The sequence below is a fragment of the Momordica charantia genome (genome assembly GCF_013281855.1).
Source record: "Momordica charantia cultivar OHB3-1 chromosome 4 unlocalized genomic scaffold, Mcharantia_2.0 BLBB01000004.1, whole genome shotgun sequence".
NCBI lineage: Eukaryota > Viridiplantae > Streptophyta > Magnoliopsida > Cucurbitales > Cucurbitaceae > Momordica > Momordica charantia.
In genome coordinates, this window is record NW_028275162.1 from 19,772,765 (window position 1) to 19,793,907 (window position 21,143).

At 34.0% G+C, this 21,143-nt stretch overlaps 2 protein-coding genes across 2 annotated transcripts; one reads left to right on the forward strand and one right to left on the reverse strand.

Moving 5' to 3' along the window:
* Positions 1 to 4,609: 4,609 nt before the first annotated feature.
* On the forward strand, positions 4,610 to 7,558 carry LOC111020069 (receptor protein kinase-like protein ZAR1). Its single transcript, XM_022296630.2, has 2 exons — positions 4,610 to 6,437; positions 6,550 to 7,558. The coding sequence occupies exons 1-2, from the start codon at positions 4,943 to 4,945 to the stop codon at positions 7,215 to 7,217; spliced, it is 2,163 nt and encodes a 720-aa protein (XP_022152322.1). The 5' UTR covers positions 4,610 to 4,942; the 3' UTR covers positions 7,218 to 7,558.
* Positions 7,559 to 10,190: 2,632 nt separating this feature from the next.
* Positions 10,191 to 19,555, reverse strand: LOC111020046 (alpha/beta hydrolase family protein). Its single transcript, XM_022296601.2, has 9 exons — positions 19,132 to 19,555; positions 18,916 to 18,993; positions 17,575 to 18,282; positions 17,295 to 17,397; positions 15,239 to 15,339; positions 14,885 to 15,059; positions 11,255 to 11,425; positions 11,061 to 11,161; positions 10,191 to 10,911 (listed from the first exon to the last, which is right to left on the reverse strand). Exons 1-9 carry the CDS (start codon positions 19,402 to 19,404, stop codon positions 10,852 to 10,854), a joined length of 1,770 nt encoding a protein of 589 aa, XP_022152293.1. The 5' UTR covers positions 19,405 to 19,555; the 3' UTR covers positions 10,191 to 10,851.
* Between the last annotated feature and the right edge of the window lie 1,588 nt (positions 19,556 to 21,143).

Consider the following 21,143-nt stretch of genomic DNA (forward strand, 5'->3'; position numbering starts at 1 on the left):
AAATTGAATAATATGAACTCAATTAAAAAATTTAAACAATAAAAATTAAATTGAAAAAAAAACGAATAAATATAGTTGAGGGCATTTGGACAGTAAACCCGTGGACTTCAAGATTCGTCGTTCGAGGCAAAGAAAGCTCCGATTACTTTCTCTATTTTACAAATTCATCCTTACAAAATTCTATAATTCCTATTTAATCCCTTCAAAATTTGCTGATTCACCCCTCCACCAGCGCGCCCGTAAAGTTTATCAGGTGGGGTTCTTCACGTGTCAATTTATCGCATTTTCCCTTCGATTTATAATATCACGATATAAAAAAAAAAAAAAGATCGTTATTTGTTGTTCTTTTATTTTAAAAAATTCATAATTGTTATAAACAAAAACTACGTAAAAGGAAATGCTTGAAAAATTATTATAAACTCATTTATCTAAATTAAGAAAAAACCATTGAAAAAAACTCAATGCAGTAAAATTTATGTGAGAACAGAAAATTTCCTTTAATTTTACTTCTAACTCATATCATATTATATTGTTGTACAATTTGTTGGCCGACGACTAGAATTTCTCAATCTCGTCTCTTATCTAAATTGGGAACTAGTTTCCAAGATCCATCTATTTTGCGACTCATTTCATCCTTTTTGGATCGACCTATCATAGACAATAAGGGATCCAATTTGACACCAAAAATGGGAATCCCGAGAATGCACACCCATCTTATAGAATTTCTTTCGTCACAGCTTTGAAAGAGGGTTTACAACCAACTTTCCATTTACACATTCGTTATTGTCATGACGTTTTTGTTCCTATTTCGGTAAGCAAAAAGAGTTTTCAGCACAAGGATTTTCAGATCTTTTGAGCAAGGTAGGTCTCTATCTTTCACTCATGTGTATAGTACCCGGAGGATCACCAGTTGATTGTAGCAGAGGTATCATACATTTATAATAGAATTACTTTTGTTACTTATAATTTTATTGAAGTAATGGTATAGTCTCTAAAGTTTAGTTTGTAATGATTTAACCCATATTCTTTAGATTTATAACAATTTAGTCCATAAACTTTAGTATATAGCAACTTAGTCCTTGTAGCTTAAAAATTTGTAATGATCGAATGCTTATTGTGAAAAATATGGTTAAAATCTAATGAAGTTTTTTTTTATATATGTAGATCAATTAAATGATAAGAGATCAAATGCATGTGTTTATAAACTACAAAGACTAAGTTCTTATATAATAAAAATCGACAATTAATTTTGATGAATCTTTTCATAGTAGGGACTAAATTGCTATAATTTTTAAATTACAATAAATAAATTGTTACATATTAAAGTTCAGATAATAAATTGTTATAAATTTTAAATTACAGTGATTAAATTGTAACATATTAAAGTTGAGGACTAAGTTGTCACTAATTTGAAAGTACAATAACTAAAACTTAACAAGCTAAAGTGTAGAGACCGAATCATTACTCCAATAAAAATATAGAAACCAAAAGTGTTAAAAAGTTTTTGTCATCTTTTCCTTTGAAATAAGAAATATGAATTCATTTCTTCAAGAAATTGAGATGCCACGGGAGCTACAAATCTAGGTTAAAAGTTCATACCTACCCTAATATTTCTTAAGCTCAAAAAAAGAAAAAGTTAGTTGAAATATACTTCTCTTCTAAAGGTTAGTTCTAACCAAAGATTATATATTAAGAAAGATTTTATGATATTTTGATTAGTTTATGTTAAGGATTCCACGTTGAAAAAAGATAGGACCTAACAATGGTTTATAATAGACATGAGTTACTCCTTTCATTGTCAATTGATTTTGAGATGGAACCCCATAAATATTAATATGATATCAAAGTTCAACAAGCTCAAACCAACATGTTAAAGAATCCCACAGACAGAAAAGAAATTATGATTATAGTTCAAAGAAAAAAAGAATCAATAATTATGATTATAAGCAACAGAGGTTGATAATGTAACCTATTAATTGTTAATCAAATTTCTTCCCCATGAATTTTGGGACCATCTGTTTGTTTCTCGAGAAAAACTTTCTTCTTGGAGTTTGAAAAATTACAAATTAAAATACTTTGACAAGTTTTTAATTTCCGGTAAAGATTTGAATTTTTTATTTTTTGGTCGAAACTATGCTATTTTTACCTTCTCGATCAATTTTGCTTTCAATTTATTTTTAGTCATTGTAATTGAATTCTTGAAATATATTTAATTTAAATATTATGTAAAATACAACACAATTAATTTGTATTTTAAGCTGCATATATATTGGATCGGATATTTTGGACGTGGGACACAGAGAAGTGATGAGCACTATAATCACACAGATTTCTCCATCGACTTCAGTTACACAAAACACTCTTTCAAAACAAATACACCTAAGACCATGAGCTATATTAGTTGGAACACACCTCGTACCTTTCTAATGTGGGACAACTTCTTACTTCATCCTTACTTTTTCAATGTGGGACAACTCTCGTTTCAATATTTTGCCAAAATCCAATACTAAGTGTCCTTTTTTCAGGGGAGCCAGTCCATGTGGTGGAGGGCCCGACGAACAAAGTATAGTGTGCTTATGTTGGAAGTGACCAAACGGGTGAATAAATCACCAACTAAATGGGACACTTGGTAACTAGGGGTGTCTCTTCATCTTCATAGTTGGGATGCTTCGAGGTTCTGGACCTTGGAAACTGCAATAGAATCTCGTAACTCGAGTGTAGGGTGAATCTGCTTCTACTTCCAGACAACTGACTTGATTCTTGTGACCCTCGCACAAATCTTAGTTTGTTTTTTACCTATAACTAGTGGCGTATGAGAGGGGAGCCTAAATACCATGCACCCATACTGGTGCAAAAACATACCACTTAAAAGAAAATTGTCTGATATTTTCCAAATTCAACGATGATCTGAGAGATTTGACGAAATTGTTAAATGCACGTGAGAATATATTCTTTTTTCAATAATTCTTCAAATGAAAGTCTAATAAAAATTAAAAATTGTAACTCTTATTCACAAGTTTAAAAGTAAATATTACAACACTAATCCAAATTTAAAGTCTAATTAAAAGAAATTGAAAGTTTATGATAAAAAAATTTAAAGTCTAATTAAAAGAAATTGAAAGTTTATGATAAAAATTGATATATACGAGTAAAAAATTCGTTTTAAAAAACAAATTAAATTATAGGTATTTTTATTTTATGATATGATTTCGTTTAAAGAGCTGTAAATAAAAAAAAAAAAAGAAAAAAAAAACTCTTGTGCATCTAATGAGTTACAAAATGAGACTTCAAAATATGATAAAGAAGTTGGATTTTAATTGGAATTTTTTAGTTTATGAGATTTATTTAATGGTCAATATTATAGATTGATAATGCTTAATTTATTTTGTGCGAAGACTTGACTTTTATATTGAAATTTGAGAGTTTTGATAGATTTTTTACCTTGTTTTTTTTTTAATATACACCATGGACGTAGGTAGCGAATTTTAACTCAATGTAATAATTGTAACATTTGTATAAGTCTAAGGTTCAATGTAATGAAATTAAGTGTTTAGGATGAAAATTGTTACATGTTCTCAAATTTATAGGTAAGAGTTAACTTTTTTTCTCCCATACGGACAAAATTATCCAATGATGGTTAATTGATAGGTTAAATTTGAAGTTTAGTTTTAAAACTTTTCATTAGATCTATAAACTTAAAAAAGTGTTAATGCCCTTAAACTTTAAAATCTATCTAGTATATTTTTCAGCTTTCAATTTTTTGTTTAATAGATTTTTTTTATATATTTTTTTTTAACTTAATGAATTGAAAGGTGTGAAACCTACTTAGAAACTGACTTTTAAAAAAGTTTAATATATCAATGACTAATTAGACACCAAATTAAAATCTAATGGCTTACTAAACATTAATTTCAATTACTATTTGACATAATATTGATAGTTTAAAGTCCTACTAATACTTTTTGGAGTTCAATGACATATTAAACAACTACTTGATCCTTTTCACTTTTCAGAGTTTATCGAATTATTTGACACAATATTGGAACGGTAAGGATTTACTAGACACTTTTTACCATTTATGAAACTATTAGATACAATCTTAAAAGTTCGAGACTAAATTTATAATTTAACGCATATTTTATTAAAGATTTAGATACTATTTCAGTCAATGTGCTATTGTCTTTGATTCATTTTGATTTGTGTGCTTTCAATTTTTGTTTATTTTAATCATTGTATTTTCAAAACGTCCGTTTGTAGTTTCTATACTTTTAAAATATTACAAATTAGGTTCATATCATACGAAAATGAATATTTTAAGCACAAACACCGATAAAACCAAAATGTGTTGGGGTTGTAAGGCGTGCAACCAAAGTCCTTTGTTAGTTAGAGAAGAAAGTGATCCATAATATATAAAGAAGGACAATTATCTTCATTGGTAGAGATACTTGAATACGAGAGATACCGTTGTCCTCATTTGAATACGAGAGATACCGTTGTCCTCGAAGAAATGAAAATTTCATACTATTATTTAAACATTTATTTGATACGTTTGATGTTAGGAAAAATTTCATTTTAGTTCTAAAAAGTCTCGAGTCGCTTCTCCTGACACCACCGCTCATTCTTTATCTTTCTTCTCAACGGCTGCTTGGCGAACGCTTTGCTGCAAAATGTCGCGATAAATAAAACCCATCAATTGCATGGCGAAGTGAGCCAATTCCATAAGAGTAGACTTAGAGGCACAGGCTACACACACCCCTTCTCTGTTACTTTATAACAATTCTCTTTTTCCCTTCTTTTTCTTCTTCCTCCTCTCCATCCTCAGCCTTCAATTCAACACTCTTTTTCCAAATCACTGTCAAACCCTCCTCCATTGTCTTTCCCGAAGCTTCATTCTCTGTTAGAATAAAGGAAAAAGTAAGTGATTGCGTTTTCGTTCTTGGAAATGCTTGTGGGTCCGTTTCTGACTCTTCTGTGCAGCTATGGTTTTCTTCTTCTTCTTCTTCTTCTTCTTCCAGTCAGTTCTTTGAATGATGAAGGGTTTGTGCTTCTGTCCTTAAAACACTCCATTTTGCAGGACCCAGAAGGGGTTTTTGCCAATTGGGATTCTTCTCATGAAACCCCCTGTTCTTGGAATGGAGTTGGCTGCCAAGAGGAAGCGGTTGTTTCTCTTACCATTCCCAAGAAGAATTTGTACGGTTCTCTTCCCTCTTCTCTTGGGGCTCTTTCTGGGCTTCGCCATCTGAATTTGAGGAACAATAGGCTTTATGGGAACTTGCCCTTTCAGCTCTTCTCGGCTCAAGGGCTTCAGAGTTTGGTTCTTTATGGGAATTCCTTTTCTGGGTCTGTTCCAAATGGGATTGGGAAGCTTAAGTACCTTCAAACTCTGGATTTGTCTCAAAATTTCTTCAATGGGTCATTACCCACTTCCATTATTCAATGCAAGAGACTTAGAACCCTTGATATTAGGCAGAATAACTTCTCTGGTTCACTGCCTCATGGGTTTGGAACCAGTTTGAGTTCTTTGGAGAAACTGGATCTTTCGTTTAATAAGTTTAGTGGTTCTCTTTCTAGTGATTTGGGGAATTTGTCTAGCTTACAGGGCACTTTTGACTTGTCTTATAATCTATTTTCTGGTCTAATTCCAGCTAGCCTTGGAAATCTACCTGAAAAGGTTTATATTGATCTTAGCCATAACAATTTAAGTGGTCCAATACCCCAAACTGGTGCTCTGATGAACAGAGGACCCACTGCTTTTGTTGGGAATCCTGGGCTCTGTGGTTCCCCTTTGAAGAACTCATGTTCTTCAGAAGAAACTCTTAGTGCTAGCTCACCGTCCTTGCTTCCGTTTCTCCCGGACGATAATTTGCCCGGGATTTCTGGTGAAAGTGCTAAGAAATCCAGGGGATTGAGTAAGAGTTCTGTTATTGCTATAGTACTTGGTGATGTGGTTGGCATATGCCTAGTTGGGTTATTGTTCTCATATTGCTATTCTAAAGTGTGTAATTCAAGAAAGAGCAAAGATGAGAGCGGGCATGGTTCCGATAAGGGGAAGGGGAGGAACGGCTGCTTATGCTTTAGTAGGAAGGATGAATCTGAGACGGTTTCACAAAATGTGGAGCAGTATGATCTTGTGGCTTTGGATGGGCAGGTAGCATTTGATCTTGATGAACTTCTCAAGGCCACAGCCTTTGTTCTTGGCAAGAGTGGGATTGGGATAGTGTACAAAGTGGTGCTCGAAGACGCGGTTACGTTGGCCGTTCGACGATTGGGCGAAGGCGGTTCTCAGAGGTTCAAGGAGTTTCAAACCGAAGTAGAAGCTATAGCAAAGCTAAGGCACCCAAATCTTGTCACTCTTAGAGCCTATTACTGGTCTGTTGATGAGAAGCTCCTCATTTATGATTTCATACCCAATGGAAACCTTGCCCTTGCCATTCATGGTAAAAGATTAGAACTGAACTTTTCATTTGGGAGTTATGATCTCTTTTCCTAGTTAGTTCTTTGCCTTATTTATACTCATGTGTGTTTCCTTGTTTACGATTATATCAACAGGAAAGCCAGGAACGGTAGCTTTCACGCCGTTATCATGGTCCACTCGGTTAAAGATCATTGAAGGAGTTGCCAAAGGGATGGTCTATCTCCATGAATTTAGCCCCAAGAAGTATGTTCATGGAGATTTGAAACCCAACAACATACTACTCAGCCAGAAGATGGAAGCCACAATTTCTGACTTCGGCCTTGCTCGACTGGCGAATATCGCAGGAGGAACCCCAACCTCACGATCAGGTCGAATGGCATCCGAGAAACCGAAGACCGCCGACACCATTTGCAGTTCATCATCCAACACAGGAACAGGAACTTGTTATCAAGCCCCTGAATCACTCAAAGCCTTGATGAAACCATCCCAAAAATGGGATGTCTACTCATATGGTGTGATCTTACTAGAAATGATCACAGGAAGATTCCCAATAATCCAAATGGGATCTTCCTCTGAAATGGATCTTGTCCATTGGATTCAACTCTGCATTGAACAACAGAAGCCTCTTTCAGAAGTCATAGATCCATACTTAGTTCAAGATGTTGCATATGAAGAAGAAGAGGTGATATCTGTACTAAAAATTGCTATGGCTTGTGTCCATGGAAGCCCTGAAAGGAGACCTCCAATGAGACACATCTCCGACGCCCTCGAAAGGGTATCGTCGTTGGCGTCGAGGAACTAAAAGAAGTGGGGAAGTTTGAGTATTTGATTAAGATAAGATGAGATAAAGAAGGGTAATTAGTGAGAGTTTATTTTGATGTGTGTGAGATTCTTCATTCTTGTGTTTGTTAGCTGTCATTTTGAATAGAGTTTAGGGAAAGGAGAAGAGTGTGGTCTGCCCCAAGAGCATGCTAATTCTGATTTATAGGGTTTAATTATCTTATTAATAATGTTTAGATTATGGTGGGAAGTTGTCTTCTTCTTCTTGCTCTTTTTGCAGACCTCTGCCATTCCTTTTCTTTTTGGTTTTTCATTTTATCAATACAATTATCCAATAAAGTATTTTCCCTATTATTTGCTTCATCTTACTTTATTGTTATGCTATATTTTTTTAAATAAGAATCACTAAGTAATGGAAATAATAATACAAGGATTGGCTGAGTGAACTTATTATTTTCTCTATTGATTTTATAATATTTTAGGGATGATCATGTGATAATATATATATATATTTTTAATTGTATATGCTTCTTGCTTATGCATAACATCAGATTAATAAATTATTACTACATTAGTCTGAATAGCTATATATTTTACTATTGGGGTTGAAGAATTCAAACCTTAGATGAATATTTTGAAATAACTAAACTTTACCATTGAAGATTACTGAGAGAAGAAATATTTCCTTGTTATGAGTTTTTGTTAAGGCAAGCATGTTGAACAATGGTACGGGATCGAATGATTGAAACCCTAAATTAATACTTCAAATCAACTAAACTTTACTATTGAAATGATCATTGGTAAATATCATATAATTGCTCTATTAACAGAAAATAAATAATCTTTCCTCGTTGTAGATTTTATGAACGCAAGCATGTTTGGCCAATGTTACGAAAAAGAGGTCGAATATCAATACTATTGAACCATCATTGGTATTTGGTAGATATCATCTAGCTTCTTTCTAGAAGAAATACTCTTTCCACATGAAATCCTTCCTTCAACGAATTTTGTGGATATAAATAAATAAAGTTAAACTATTTTAAAGTTGTGTATAATAATTCTATAAACTTTACAGCATTGAATCAATCCATAAACTTTCAATCTTAGGAGGCCCATTAGACATTTGGATCAAAATAAATGACCTTATACAGGTTTATAATAGATATGGACTACTCATTTAATTGTCAATTGATTTTGAGATGAAACCCCTGATATGGTATCAGAGTCTAAAAGCTCAAACGAGCATCCAGTCAAAAAGTGGGATCCAACCAAGATCGATGAGCCAAAATGGTTTGTTACCATCTTCGAAGTCAAACCGAAGAAAAAAGAGTATAAAAAATACAAAAATGAAAGTTATGAGTTTGGACAGAGCAAAGGTTATGAAAAAGGGATGGATGTGTTAGTTTTGTATTATATGTTGGAATTGGAATGGACATTATGGTTAAATTAATACATGAAATGACACTTCTTTTGAGATGCCAACCAAACCTCACACTCACAGCTCAACTTTGTCCATTTTCTCACTCCGAAACAAAATATTTTTCTGTTCTCTTCTGTCTCAGCTTTATTCTCTCCATCCTAATTCCTAATACAATATTATTTGTCCAGTTTAGGACTGTTCAATTTTCTCTTTTTCTTTCCCCTAACTGTTTATTTGTCAAATTTGGAAAATAGTTTGAAATTTGCTATCCTGTTTTCCCATCTGCCGCGATTTGAGGGAATTTTTCTTAGAAGAAAATGTCTCACAATTCAAAATTTTGCTTTTGTTTTGGTATTCCTATTTGTTGTCTTTTGGCGCCTCAGGTTTCTAAGTCAGGTGATACACATACAGAGTACCAATTGTGTTCTATTATTATTATTATTTTGATGAAATCTTCTTTTCACAATAAAAAAATAATGATATACAAAAAGATTGAAAACATTTTTTTTAATAGGATTGAAAACAATTTAAGTGGTTTGAGTAGGTAAACATATAAAAATAAAAATTGGACTAAAGTTGTCAAAATAATAAAATAGTGACCCTTCATTTGTCTGAAATAAATGAAATCGTCTAAACTATTTTTCAAAACTATTTCTCAAATCACCCTACCATATATCCGCACAAAACCCTCAATAATCAATAATGTAGTATCTTTTTTAATACAACATGTATGGAAGAAATCCGAACTCATGACCTTCCTATCGAAGGTAAGTACCTTAACCTACTGAACTATGTTCTAACTATGTTCAAGTTGACCAACGATGTAGTATCAAATCTACTATTTTCTCTACCTAATTGAGATTATTCTGTGGGGTAAAGTTTAAAACTTTGAAAACAACTTTTCTTCCGATGGAAAAAAGAAAATCAGATTTATTATTTACTTTTCAATTATATTTTTACATATTCAACTTTTTCAAATAAGTAGCAATTGGAAATTTTAATTTTTATCTTCAATCTACTTTGATGAGAAGGAATCTTTGTCACACATGATTATATTCCCTTTAGTAAAAGTGTCTGGCAATTGAAAAGGTTAGTTTTACCTTAATTAATTTTTGACAAACAAAATCTAAAACATTATAAATAGAGCATTTGAACCTATAACATATGGAAATTACAAGCATAAAAGAAGAATATTTCAGTCTTCTATCACAAGTTATCTTAAGTTCTTATTTGTTCACTGTAAACACAAAAGTTAGACATTTGCACCCAACTTCTTTTAAGTTTTAACCAAAGAATAATATATATACACTCCATATCGACCGCTCCGTAGGGGCATCTTCCAACTAACCACCGTTAAAAAGTTACAACTATTTGTTTATTTTGAAAAAAAGAAAAAATTTCTCCTCTCACCTCTTAATGCATTCCTCAAAAACATTTTGATGGTCTATAGAACATACCTACTAATTAGTCGGTACACGATTGTATAAGAAACCACAGGCAAGAGTAAAATACCTGTGTCTTCACTAGGAACATGATCCACCAAAAATATCAGAATCATAATCCCTGCACATTAGATTAGTCAGAAGCTGAGTTTTACTTTTGGTAAAAGAAACGATCAGGATTCAGGACCAGAATATATTACAAAGAATACAACAATACTTCACAAAAAAAAGAGCAAGAACCTTTCTCTCTTTTCCATCATGAATGATATGTTACTAATTTACCAATAATCTCCTTTGACCATTGGACCTGCTCCGTCGTTGAAAGAATCAGAGTAGAAATTTATAGGTTCTTGTGAGTGTAAAAGCTGAACAGAGATCTACAAGTTCTTCAAGCAATAAATGATATGATGTCTTCAAGTTTAAATATCTATGTATATGATACAATGAACATTCATGCTTCATTCTCTACGTTTTCTTTTGTGTGATCCGGAAACTGGTACATTAATTATCTTGACCTTTTCCTGATTCATCTTCGGTAAATAGAATAAGAGAACCTGGATTCAGCAGGGGTTTAAAGTCGAGCTCCTCAAAAGTCTTCGAAACCCTCTCTGCACAGAATCTCAATCCACCACCAAATTTAATGCAGAATCAACAACAGTTATTGTGATGAGGAAATTTTATCTGCAAGCATGCACGAACAGTAACTGAAAACGACTCAAACCCAGGATAAGTATTAAGGATGAGGTGAATTTGAACAAATCACGCATAAAGAAATTTTGTTGATCGGTTGATAATCAAATTGCATCGTGCTTGCTAATAAATTCGATAATGCATGGGTACACCTGCTCCGCCGCCTGCATATTTTAGAGGGAAGTGAATAAAGGCAATATCAACTTGAAATATAAAACAAAAGATTGAAAAAGAATTTCGTGAAATATAACTCAAATCAAATCCACCATGAAGTCCATGTCAATGAATAAATGGAAGGGAAAGAGAAGCCTACCAATCGTCCTCCAACTAAATCGTAATGGGCATAATGTGGACCTCCTGCTTCTCCGAAAACTTTATAAGTTACCAGGTGCTCAGGAATAAGCTTTGCCGTTGCTGATTCATTTAAATTACCATAAGCAAGAAGAGAAAGTTAGTATAATTATGAAGAAAAGAAAATTATATTCCACGCCAGAGTAATGAATGTACCTTCTACAGCTTCAGGTGGACAGATTAGATCTTGGTCTCCAGCAAGCGCTAAGACTGGGACATGGCATTTATGAATATGGTCATTGTAAAAAAAGGTATTACTTCTGTCTCGTAAACCACCCTCTCGAAAAGCAGTAGTAAGTTGTAAGATAAGTTTAGCGGGAATGGTACCTGCATTTATAGTTGAACTTGAGCTATGTGACAATTGACATAGTAATTATAGTATGAGCACGAGGAAAAAGAAAAGTAAAAGGGGAGGATGGAGTCATTGTCTGGACCTAATTCACTTGTTTGCTCACATGTGAATTTCCAATAACTGACAGTAGATAAGAGATATATCTCTATGTTGAAAATTTGACATTTTCCCAACATTTTCTTAACATTACTTGAACTTGCAGTGAGGATCGAGAAAGTTCCTGGCACCAAACAGATTTTTTTTCTAAAAAAATATTCGTGAGCGTCCAGGCCATACATTTAAAAGGCCATGGAACTGTTGTGGTTAATTGCAAAAATATTCTCTTGTAAAATTGACATCCGATATCTTAAAGCATGTTCATGTTAAGTATCAGAAAGACTCTTAGAACAACTATAGATGCTACCATTCCAGCCTCTTTGTAATTAACAAGTCATTTCCATTTACATGTTAATGTTAACTCAAGAATAGAACTTATTCATGATGAACTAAAGGATTATTTCACAAAAAGAATCTTATAAATGATCCAAAAATTATATCACCAAAATTACCTCTGGCAAGCTCACTCTTATCCAAATCTCCTAAGACCTTGAACAGTGGATGGCCATTTTACTTGGCTCCATGAAATTCCGGGAAATTTTCTTGTAAATATTGTTAAAGGAACCTTCTCGCCCGGCAGTTAGGCTATCACCCCTTCAAAATTATGCCAAGTTGTTTGGAAATCTAAGAGTCTTAAAGGAGGTTAAGGTCTTTGAATGGAAGTATTAAGGATCTTACGGGTTAATGAAATTATGAAATCTAGGATATTAACTTTGCAGGATGGTATTAAAGTAAAAAGTACAATTCCTGGTTATCTTAATTATCAAATTTCTATGATTCTCACTTTATTGTTGTAAATTTAAAATTATCATTTTCTTAGTTCAACCATTGCAGAGTAGGAAATTAAACCATCGACCTTAGAGATTATTTTTACTATTGAAATTTAAGAACTTTTATGTATAAAAATATCTCTGTTTCATCCGGGAAAGCCTACCAGAAAGAGAGAAAGATGTTTCTCCAATAAAACTAACCATCAAATCCTACTAAACCCAATTCTTCTTGCTCCCTTTCTCCAAGTCAGTGCCGCCTGTGAAAAACTAACAGCATAAATGCGAATAATTTATTCTTGCAGCGTCTAGTCTCTCAACAGTAAGGCCAAAATTCTGTGAACTAATGCAGCCAAACTATTCTGGACTACTAGAGTGTTTTGTTATCTACCTTAACCTTGTTTCTAGCTTTTTTGTAATGTTATTTACGTTGTTAACGAAATACTGCTACTTATTCAAAACACAAGAAAAATGTATCTCACATATTTATTATCCTGAAATGAAGTCTCACTAATTGGTAGAAAGGGGGCCAATTAACCCTTATCGTCTACCCTCACAAACCTTCCTATCTACAATATGTCACTTTTCCACATGCCATCTAGAGTTGTGAATCAATGAGAGGCTCTTCAAAAATTTTCTTTAGGAAGGAGCTAAAAATAAAGGAGGCAGGCATCTTGTTGGCAAGGCTCAGCTTCCTTCTGATTGCACCAGGCTCAGTATAGGCCAACATCAAGAAAAGCATTGGAGATTTTATGCTGGAAAAACGGCTCAAAGAGGAAATGGAAATTTTTGGGACTTCCCCTTTTGCTTTTTGGGCTGGTTCGTCTTCTACCTCATCTTCAAAGCGTCCATGGTCATGTCAAAGAGGATAAAAATGATTGTTTTTTTTTTTATGAGAAACTGCACTTTCATTGAAATAAATGAATAAAGACTACAAAAAGAGGGCATACAAAAAAACAGCCCAGCAAAAGGAAACCCCTAAAGAAACGGACTCCAATCCAAAAGAATGACTCCTAACTGATAATTACAAAAAGCCTTAGTGACCGATCCCCATAGAGAAGTGTTAAATCTAATAAGATCCCACACATAATCCACAGATCTCTCCACTCCCCTAAAAATTTTATTGTTTCTCCCCTGCCAAATACCCCATAGAGTAGCCAGAAAACACGCTTGCCAAAGAAAACGTCCTTTGTCTCGAAATGGAGGGAATAACAATACTTCCTCCATCATCGTCCTACAATCTCTGGAACGGGCCCAAACAATCCCAAAACATCTAAAGAAACGAAGCCATAACTCCTGCACGAACTGACAAGACCACAACAAATGATCAAGATCCTCCCGAGACTAATTTCTTGCATGACTTATGCATTAAAGCTCCACTATCAGTCTTTCCCTGAGGTGTATGCTGTGGTCAATATTAAAAATATTTCGGTGAGAGATTCTTGGATCTCCAGCTCCTCTACATGAAATTGGGCTACATAAGGCCTCTACATGAAATTTGGGCCTTAGAAGGAATCTAGATGATGAAGAACCCCAGCAATGGATCTCTCCTACCTCTATACTTCCATTTCATCATTTCCTTTTAATGCTCGATCTGACAGGTGGCTCCAGCTAGCTGATAATTCGAGGTCCTCTTGCGGCTACCTCTTTTTTGATTTGGTGGACAAAGGTAGGACCAGCAACCTTTCCATCTTCCATACGATTTGGAGAGGCAACTATAAAAGCTTACCGCTTATGGGAACTCTCATATGGCAGCATCAACACCCTTGATGTCATCCAAAAACAAAGCCCCTTTGCAGTTCCACCACCTGGTTGGTGCTCCCATTGTAAAAATGATGCTGAGACTCAACACCATCGCTTCAACCACTGGAATCCTCTTCTGGAATGCTCAATAAATACCCTGCCCAAACAAACAGCTCCACAAGTCTACTCTCCACGTTCCTTGAAGCCCATCCTTCATCAAAGGAGAAGGAAATTCTTTGGCTTAATCTTGGGCTGAAACTTGGTGTCCGACTTGAGAGAAATGATATCAACAAGTCTAAGTCCTTTGGGAAACTCTCCAATCACCTTTTTATCAGTCTCTCTTGGTGTAAATTTTATGCTCAATTTCCTTCTTACAACTTATCTTTTCTATGTGCTAATTGGACAACATTTTTGTAACTTCCTTGGCATTGGAGTTTTTTGTTATCCTCCCTCTTTAGTAATTTAATTCTATCAATGTAATTGGTTTGCCATTAGAAAAATAAAATAAAGTAAAGACAAGCTATATGAACAAGTGACTCAAGGATAAATAAATATACATATATTGTCAATTCGCTCTTCTTACCAGGGGCTTCTCTCTTTTTTTAGGGGAAAAAAAAAAAAGATAAATGAAGCCACTTCTTTCACCTTGTTGATAGACCAGTTGAAATGGACCTATACCATATAATAGAAGCATGCATTAAAGCATTCTTACTACAAGAAGACGATTTAGAAGACTTTGTGCATGGGGTATCACAGACGTGGCTAATTCTCTTAATTTAATGCTAATATAATCTCACTAAGGAGAAAAGTTCAAGAAGGACCACTTACAGAAGTTGTTCAAGACAAGCTTTTTTAACATTTCAGGCTGCATCATATCTTCTGCCGAAATCAGATTATTTAACCAAGACAAGACATAAGGAGGACGAGATGAAAGGGGATATGAAGCCGATAGCAGAGCTCCTAATGGAACAACTGGAACATTAAGAGCCTGAGCAGGATCTGCCTGTAATTCAAATACAGTAATGTTGCTGCATAATCACGATATTTATGACATTGAAGTGTAGAACTAATAAAAAGAAAGACACAGTTGATGATATTTGCTAATAATAAAAACTTTCTGGGTCAAAGACATTTGCTAATTACTCAGTTGAAACATTTGCTTAAAAACTTGCTTTCACTCACAAGGGGCAATAGCAATTTCAGGGCTGATTTCGAAGAAGTATAGTCAAGGGATGACGCCAAAGTAACAATAGCAGCCAATCTGGGGTCTTGTCCTTCGAAACCTTATAAGAGAATAGATAAATGTGTAAGAAACTACTCATTCCAGCTAACAGGAAGAAAAAAGAGAAGGTCAAGGTAGTAATGCATATAAATAACTTTTTTCCCCCTAATATACGTAAATTTACACATTAAGGATTATTAAAGGAATAATCTGGTAGATAATAATATCAAAGAATAAAAATGATAATGAAAATATAAAAACTCACTGCTTAAAGTGGCTGCTAAAACTTAAGTTATGCAACTCTTAAGTTCAAGGACTTCACAAATAATAAACACCACAAAATAATTTAATCATATCAACTTTACTGATGCATAATGAGGCATAGCAGAAGCAGTCATCCTTCGTCATATGAAAGAAAAATAAACCTAAAACATGTAGTGCCATTCCAATGTGTAAAAATTGTTAAGAGAAGAATTTTTATGTAAAAAGAAAGATAACAAATCTCTAAACTTTAGAGATGTTCAATGGATTACAAATTTTATTACAAAGGAGGCTAGAACACCGTAAGGGGCAAGGGTGGAGGGAACCCTGCCCAAAGAACTACAAAAGAAAAGGGCTGCGCTGGCCATTGGTTTGACCTTTCCTCTGTTTTATTTTTTCTTCTTATTTGCAGGTGGTCTTATTCATCTTTTCTTCTGCAGCCATGAAAATGCTACAAACAGTTATGCCAATTTTTTTTCAATATTTCTGTCTGTCATGTGTTTAATGGCACTTTAATCCTTAGCTTCTCCGTACTTGAACATCTAATCTGTAATATGTATGCTAGCAAATTATGATAGAACTAATATTGATTACTGATCTTAAGCACACAATTACAGTCTTACATCACATGCAAGTAGGGTTATTAAAAAATTGTCCACAGTTGTAATTTCTAAACAGCCTAGAAGGAAAACCTACTAAAAAGGGCTAAATACCAAAGAGACTTTTGTGTGCATAGGAGTGTGTGCTTGTTAGAGAGAGAGAGGGAGAGAAGAAAAGCAGCAATATTTATATAAAATAAAAAGTATAGTTCGGTGAGAAAAAAACAAAGGATGCATAAATATAGCATTTAGCCACAGAAACATGGTATCAAAAAAAAAAAAATAATAATAATAATAAATATCATGTGATTATTGATTAATGGCACTTCCATCATTAGTTTCTCCGGACTTGAACACATCTAATCTGTAATATGTATGCTAGCATCGTAAGTATGATAGAGCTAATATTGATTACTGATCTTAAGCACACAATTATAGTCTTACATCACATGCAAGTAGGTTATTCAAAAATTGTCCACAGTTGTAATTTCTAAACAGCCTAGAAGGAAAACCCACTAAAAAGGGTTAAATACCAAAGAGACTTTTGTGTGCATAGGAGTGTGTGCTTGTTAGAGAGATAGAGGAAGAGAGGAAAAGCGGCAATATTTACATAAAATAAAAAGTATAGTTTGGGGAGAAAAAAACAAAGGATGCATACATATAGCATTTAGTCACGGAAACATGGATATCAAAAAAAAAAAAAAGGATGTGATTAATGGCACTTCCATCATTATCTTCTCCAGACTTGAACATCTAATCTGTAATGTTATGCTAATTGCTAGCATCTTAAGTATGATAGAGCTAATATTGATTACTGATCTAAAGCACACAATTATAGTCTTACATCACATGCAAGTAGGCTTATTCAAAAATTGTCCAGAGTTGTAATATCTAAACAGCCTAGAAGGAAAACCTACTAAAAGGGGCTAAATACCAAAGAGACTTTTGTGTGCACAGGAGTGTGTGCTTGTTAGATAGAGAGGGAGGGAGAGAGGAAAAGCAGCAATATTTACATAAAATATATATGTATATATAGTTTGGGAAGAAAAAAACAAAGGATGCATAAATATAGCAATATGGCCCGGACGCTCACGAATATCAAAAGAAAGAAAAAGTCATAGAAACATGAAATGCACGAGAAAGTACACAAACTTACCACAACGAGAAAGTTTTGCATAAAGCAAGATACCACCCATGGAGTGCCCTATAGCAAGCAATTTACCATCCTTTGGCTTGCTTACAGCCCTTATATAATCAATCTGCAATGAACATTGAAAAATTTAAATTCTTAGTACGGATGAATCTAATTCAAATTCAAATTTAGTTAAAATATAAGATGAATCAGTGAGATCTAAAACGTTCAAGTTCAGTGCAGAAACTAGCCACACTTAGCCACTCTAGATATGCCTTTTAAACAAGATAAAATGTCACCTCACCGCAGCAGGAACGTCCTCCAGCAGGTAATGGTCAAAGTCCCAGTCATACTTTACTATTAAATCAAGTTGTTTCTGAAAATCGTCGATCGTTGAAGAAAATCGATCTTGCAAATTGAACAATGGAGGTGAAACAGATCGCTGACCTTCTTCGATAATTTCTACAAGCCTTTGACTCAAATCCCTGATCTGGCCAGCAATGACTGAGGTCTGCCCTGTTTCCAACAAATTCAAAAGTCTTCCCCTTACCTCATTAAAACGTTCAGATAATTGGGAGTCAACTAATAGTTTTGACATTTGATCAAATAGTTTAGCTGACATAATCTTTGATTGACCTTCACTTAAAAAGCCAGATAACCGTTCTGACAAACGCATAAAAGTTTCTGTTAACTCTGTCACCAGACTTGACTCATCCCAAATTGTTCCTATTCCTGGGAAGTACTCTTCTTCAACCATAGAAAGGTCAGATTCTTTCCCGTTTGTGCAACTATTTGATTTTGAGAGGTCATTTAGAATTTTTGTTGACTCTTCTGCCATTTGTAAAGTTCCATTAACTTTGCTCTCAGAGACTGCTTCCATTTGCTCAGACTTAACATTAGCTGAATGTTCAATTTCTTTCGAATCTGGTTCCTGCAAGCTCAGTCCTGCACCTCGAACTTCAAGAATCCATGTATCATACCCCTGACCAGACATATGCCGTGCAAAAGAACACTGCAAACATGTAAAAGTACATGACTAAAAGGACCATGTAGGTTGTTGAATCCAATGAGGATGAAAAAATTAATTCTTAGTGGATGATGTCATCTTTGAATACATTAGCACAGACAATCCGATGGACTAAGACAAATATGACTCATTAAATGCAACTTTTCATAGCATGGGAATATGACAACTGTGGTGGCTCAAGGAAAGAAAATGGACAGACAGAGGAACAGAGAGAACATGAACATAAACTCATATGCTTGAAATAACCAATGAACAGAACTTCAAGATAGTCTGAACAAACATTTAAAAGTAGTAGTGATGGCAACAATGTTGGATCTACTGTGAGAGTAAATGTTGAAAGATTTGGCCTATAAGGAGAACAGAAAATTTTGTAGACAATAAAAGTGCCAAATGAAGAACAGTGAGTTGCTAAGTTCAAATTTTTATAGCCTCCCCTTGGTTCTGATTGTGTTTTTCAATAATTATAAAACTTATCATCTACTAGGTGGAAAGGGAACTATCATTCAGCACGGAACTAAATACAATTTAAAAAAAATAATAAAAAACACAAGCTCTTAAACATTAATAACCGCTTCTCGAGAAACTTAAAAGTTAAAACTAAAGCACAAGATAATTTACCCCAGGGGCGAGATCATAACCAATGGCATTAGTCCCGACTCCTGACAATAGCAACAGCGGGTGATTCCTCGGCGGCGCCTGTCCATCGCGTTTTAAACAGAAAAACAATTCAAACTCAAGCGACTACTAAATCGCATCGCAAAATCACAATCCGCAAACAAAAACCCGAAGCTCTCTTGTGTGACTACGCAATCGAATAGGAATCTAAAAAATTACCTGAGGAGAGGAATGGTAGCGCCAGAGAGCAAGCCTCCAGTCGGAGTTCGGAACGGAGACATAATGAAGCTCGTCGGCCGTACAAATCGACGGCTTCTCGGAAACTTTGACGTTGGCGGCGGCAGTGGAGAAGGCTCTCAACTTGAACGACGGCGAGAAAACGTGACCTGGAACAGCGGCCGTTCGCCGTAGCACGAGATTGGGGGAGAGGGAGCGGAAGGTGGAGGAAGCTATGTGATAAGCACAGCGAAGATCGGATTGCACCGTCGCCATCGCCGGAGCAGGAGGAGAGCGTCGTCACCGACCAACGTGCTCTTCTTCTTCTTTTCTTTCTCTTTGTTCCGATGAGTAAATTAAAAAGAAAAAACGGAAAAAGAAAATAAAAGAATCCTCTTTTTTCCTTTTTCTTTTTTCTTTTTTTCCTTTATTTGATTTTCTTCGGGTGGCCGCATTCTCCCTCTGCCCTTTTTGCCTCTTCGCGGTTTGGGATCCTGTGGATGGTTACGTGGACTTCCGTACGGGTGAAAACGTGGCACTACAGCAGCCAAACACGGGAAACTCGTGTCAAAATAAAACTTCCTGGAATAATCTAAAAGAAAAAACAATTCACCAATAAATGATGTGATGCTTACATAAATAGCCCTTCTTTAGTCAAACCTTGATTTTAAAGTAATTAATTGGAGCCGGTGGTAACGTTTTCTTTTCTTTCCCTTATTTTTAATAAAGGAAAATAAAATGGCATAGTTTCTAACTTCCAAAAATTCAATCACGGTGAAACAATAATTCTATTTATACTTTTGTAATAAATTTTTCGAAATTTTTATACCATTTTGAAATTTTTTTTTTTGGTTTAAATACATGTATTCTAAGCGTCCAACGGATAAAAGGAGGCTGACAAAATTTTGCTTGTCCCAAGTCAAAAAAATTGTATATAAATTAATATTTTGTAATTTTAATTTTATTTTTTCTCTTGATTTCTTATCTTTAAAAGCTTACAGAATTAAAAATTTTGGATGTGAGAATGTGAATAGCGGTTAAGCCCTTAAATTTTTATATTTATTTTATTTTTTCAATTAATATATTGACTAAAGGAGAAGGATAAAGAATGCTCGAGTTTTGGTGAAAAAATGGTTGGGAGAAAGACTAAGAAAAAACTCTTTATATAGTTGTAGAAAATAAATAATTACAAAACTTTTGAAATTCTTATTAATTATAATTAAAAATAAGTTAAAATTTTTAAATTAATTCATAGAAACAAAGAGAGATACTATATATATTATAATTTACATTCCAACATTTGACATTATTAAATTATAAAAATAAAGTGGAATTAAGAGAGAAAAAAGAGTGAGAAATGGAGGGAGTGGCGTGTGGGAGAAAAAGGAGAGAATGAGAAAGAAAATTCTATATTTAAAGGATAAAATTTTCCCAAAATAACTATGAAAATGTTTAAATTAAAAGGCAATATGGAGAGAAAATTTATTCCTATAACCCCTTTTATATGTAGTATAGATTTACACGAGCGATAGGTACCTATGTTTGAAACTTTAGAAAAAGAAAGAGAATTGAAGGAGGAAAAAAGTAACACTAGACGGTGAATATACAAATCTTTTATAGAAAAAAAATAAAGAAATAGAGTCTTCATATAATTGTATAAGTGAAAGAAGGTTGTGAAACTATTAAGATTGATCGTAAAACTATTCAAATTTCAAAACTTTTCAAATTCTATTATTAATTATATTTAAATTGTGTCATCATAAATTTTAGGGAAATTGCATTGGCTAGCAAATGAGTTTTATATATTTAACAATATAGCACCTTTTTTTACATTTTCAAATATAGCAAATTTTTTAGATTTATGATTTTGAATGTTTAAGTATTCCCAAATTACCCTTTCCAGACATACATATTATAAATATATCAGACACGCATATCAGTAGTATATCAAATGTATATCATACATTTATATTTCAAATATATCAAACACTCATATCAATAGTATATCACATACA

Coding starts and splice junctions, on each gene's coding strand:
- LOC111020069 (XM_022296630.2), top strand. CDS start 4,943: ATGCTTGTGGGTCCGTTTCTGACTCTTCTGTGCAGCTATGGTTTTCTT. Junction 6,438..6,549: donor CCTTGCCCTTGCCATTCATG/GTAAAAGATTAG, acceptor TTATATCAACAG/GAAAGCCAGGAACGGTAGCT.
- LOC111020046 (XM_022296601.2), bottom strand. CDS start 19,404: ATGGCGACGGTGCAATCCGATCTTCGCTGTGCTTATCACATAGCTTCC. Junction 18,994..19,131: donor GCTACCATTCCTCTCCTCAG/GTAATTTTTTAG, acceptor CGCGATGGACAG/GCGCCGCCGAGGAATCACCC. Junction 17,398..17,574: donor TGGAGGACGTTCCTGCTGCG/GTGAGGTGACAT, acceptor TGTTCATTGCAG/ATTGATTATATAAGGGCTGT.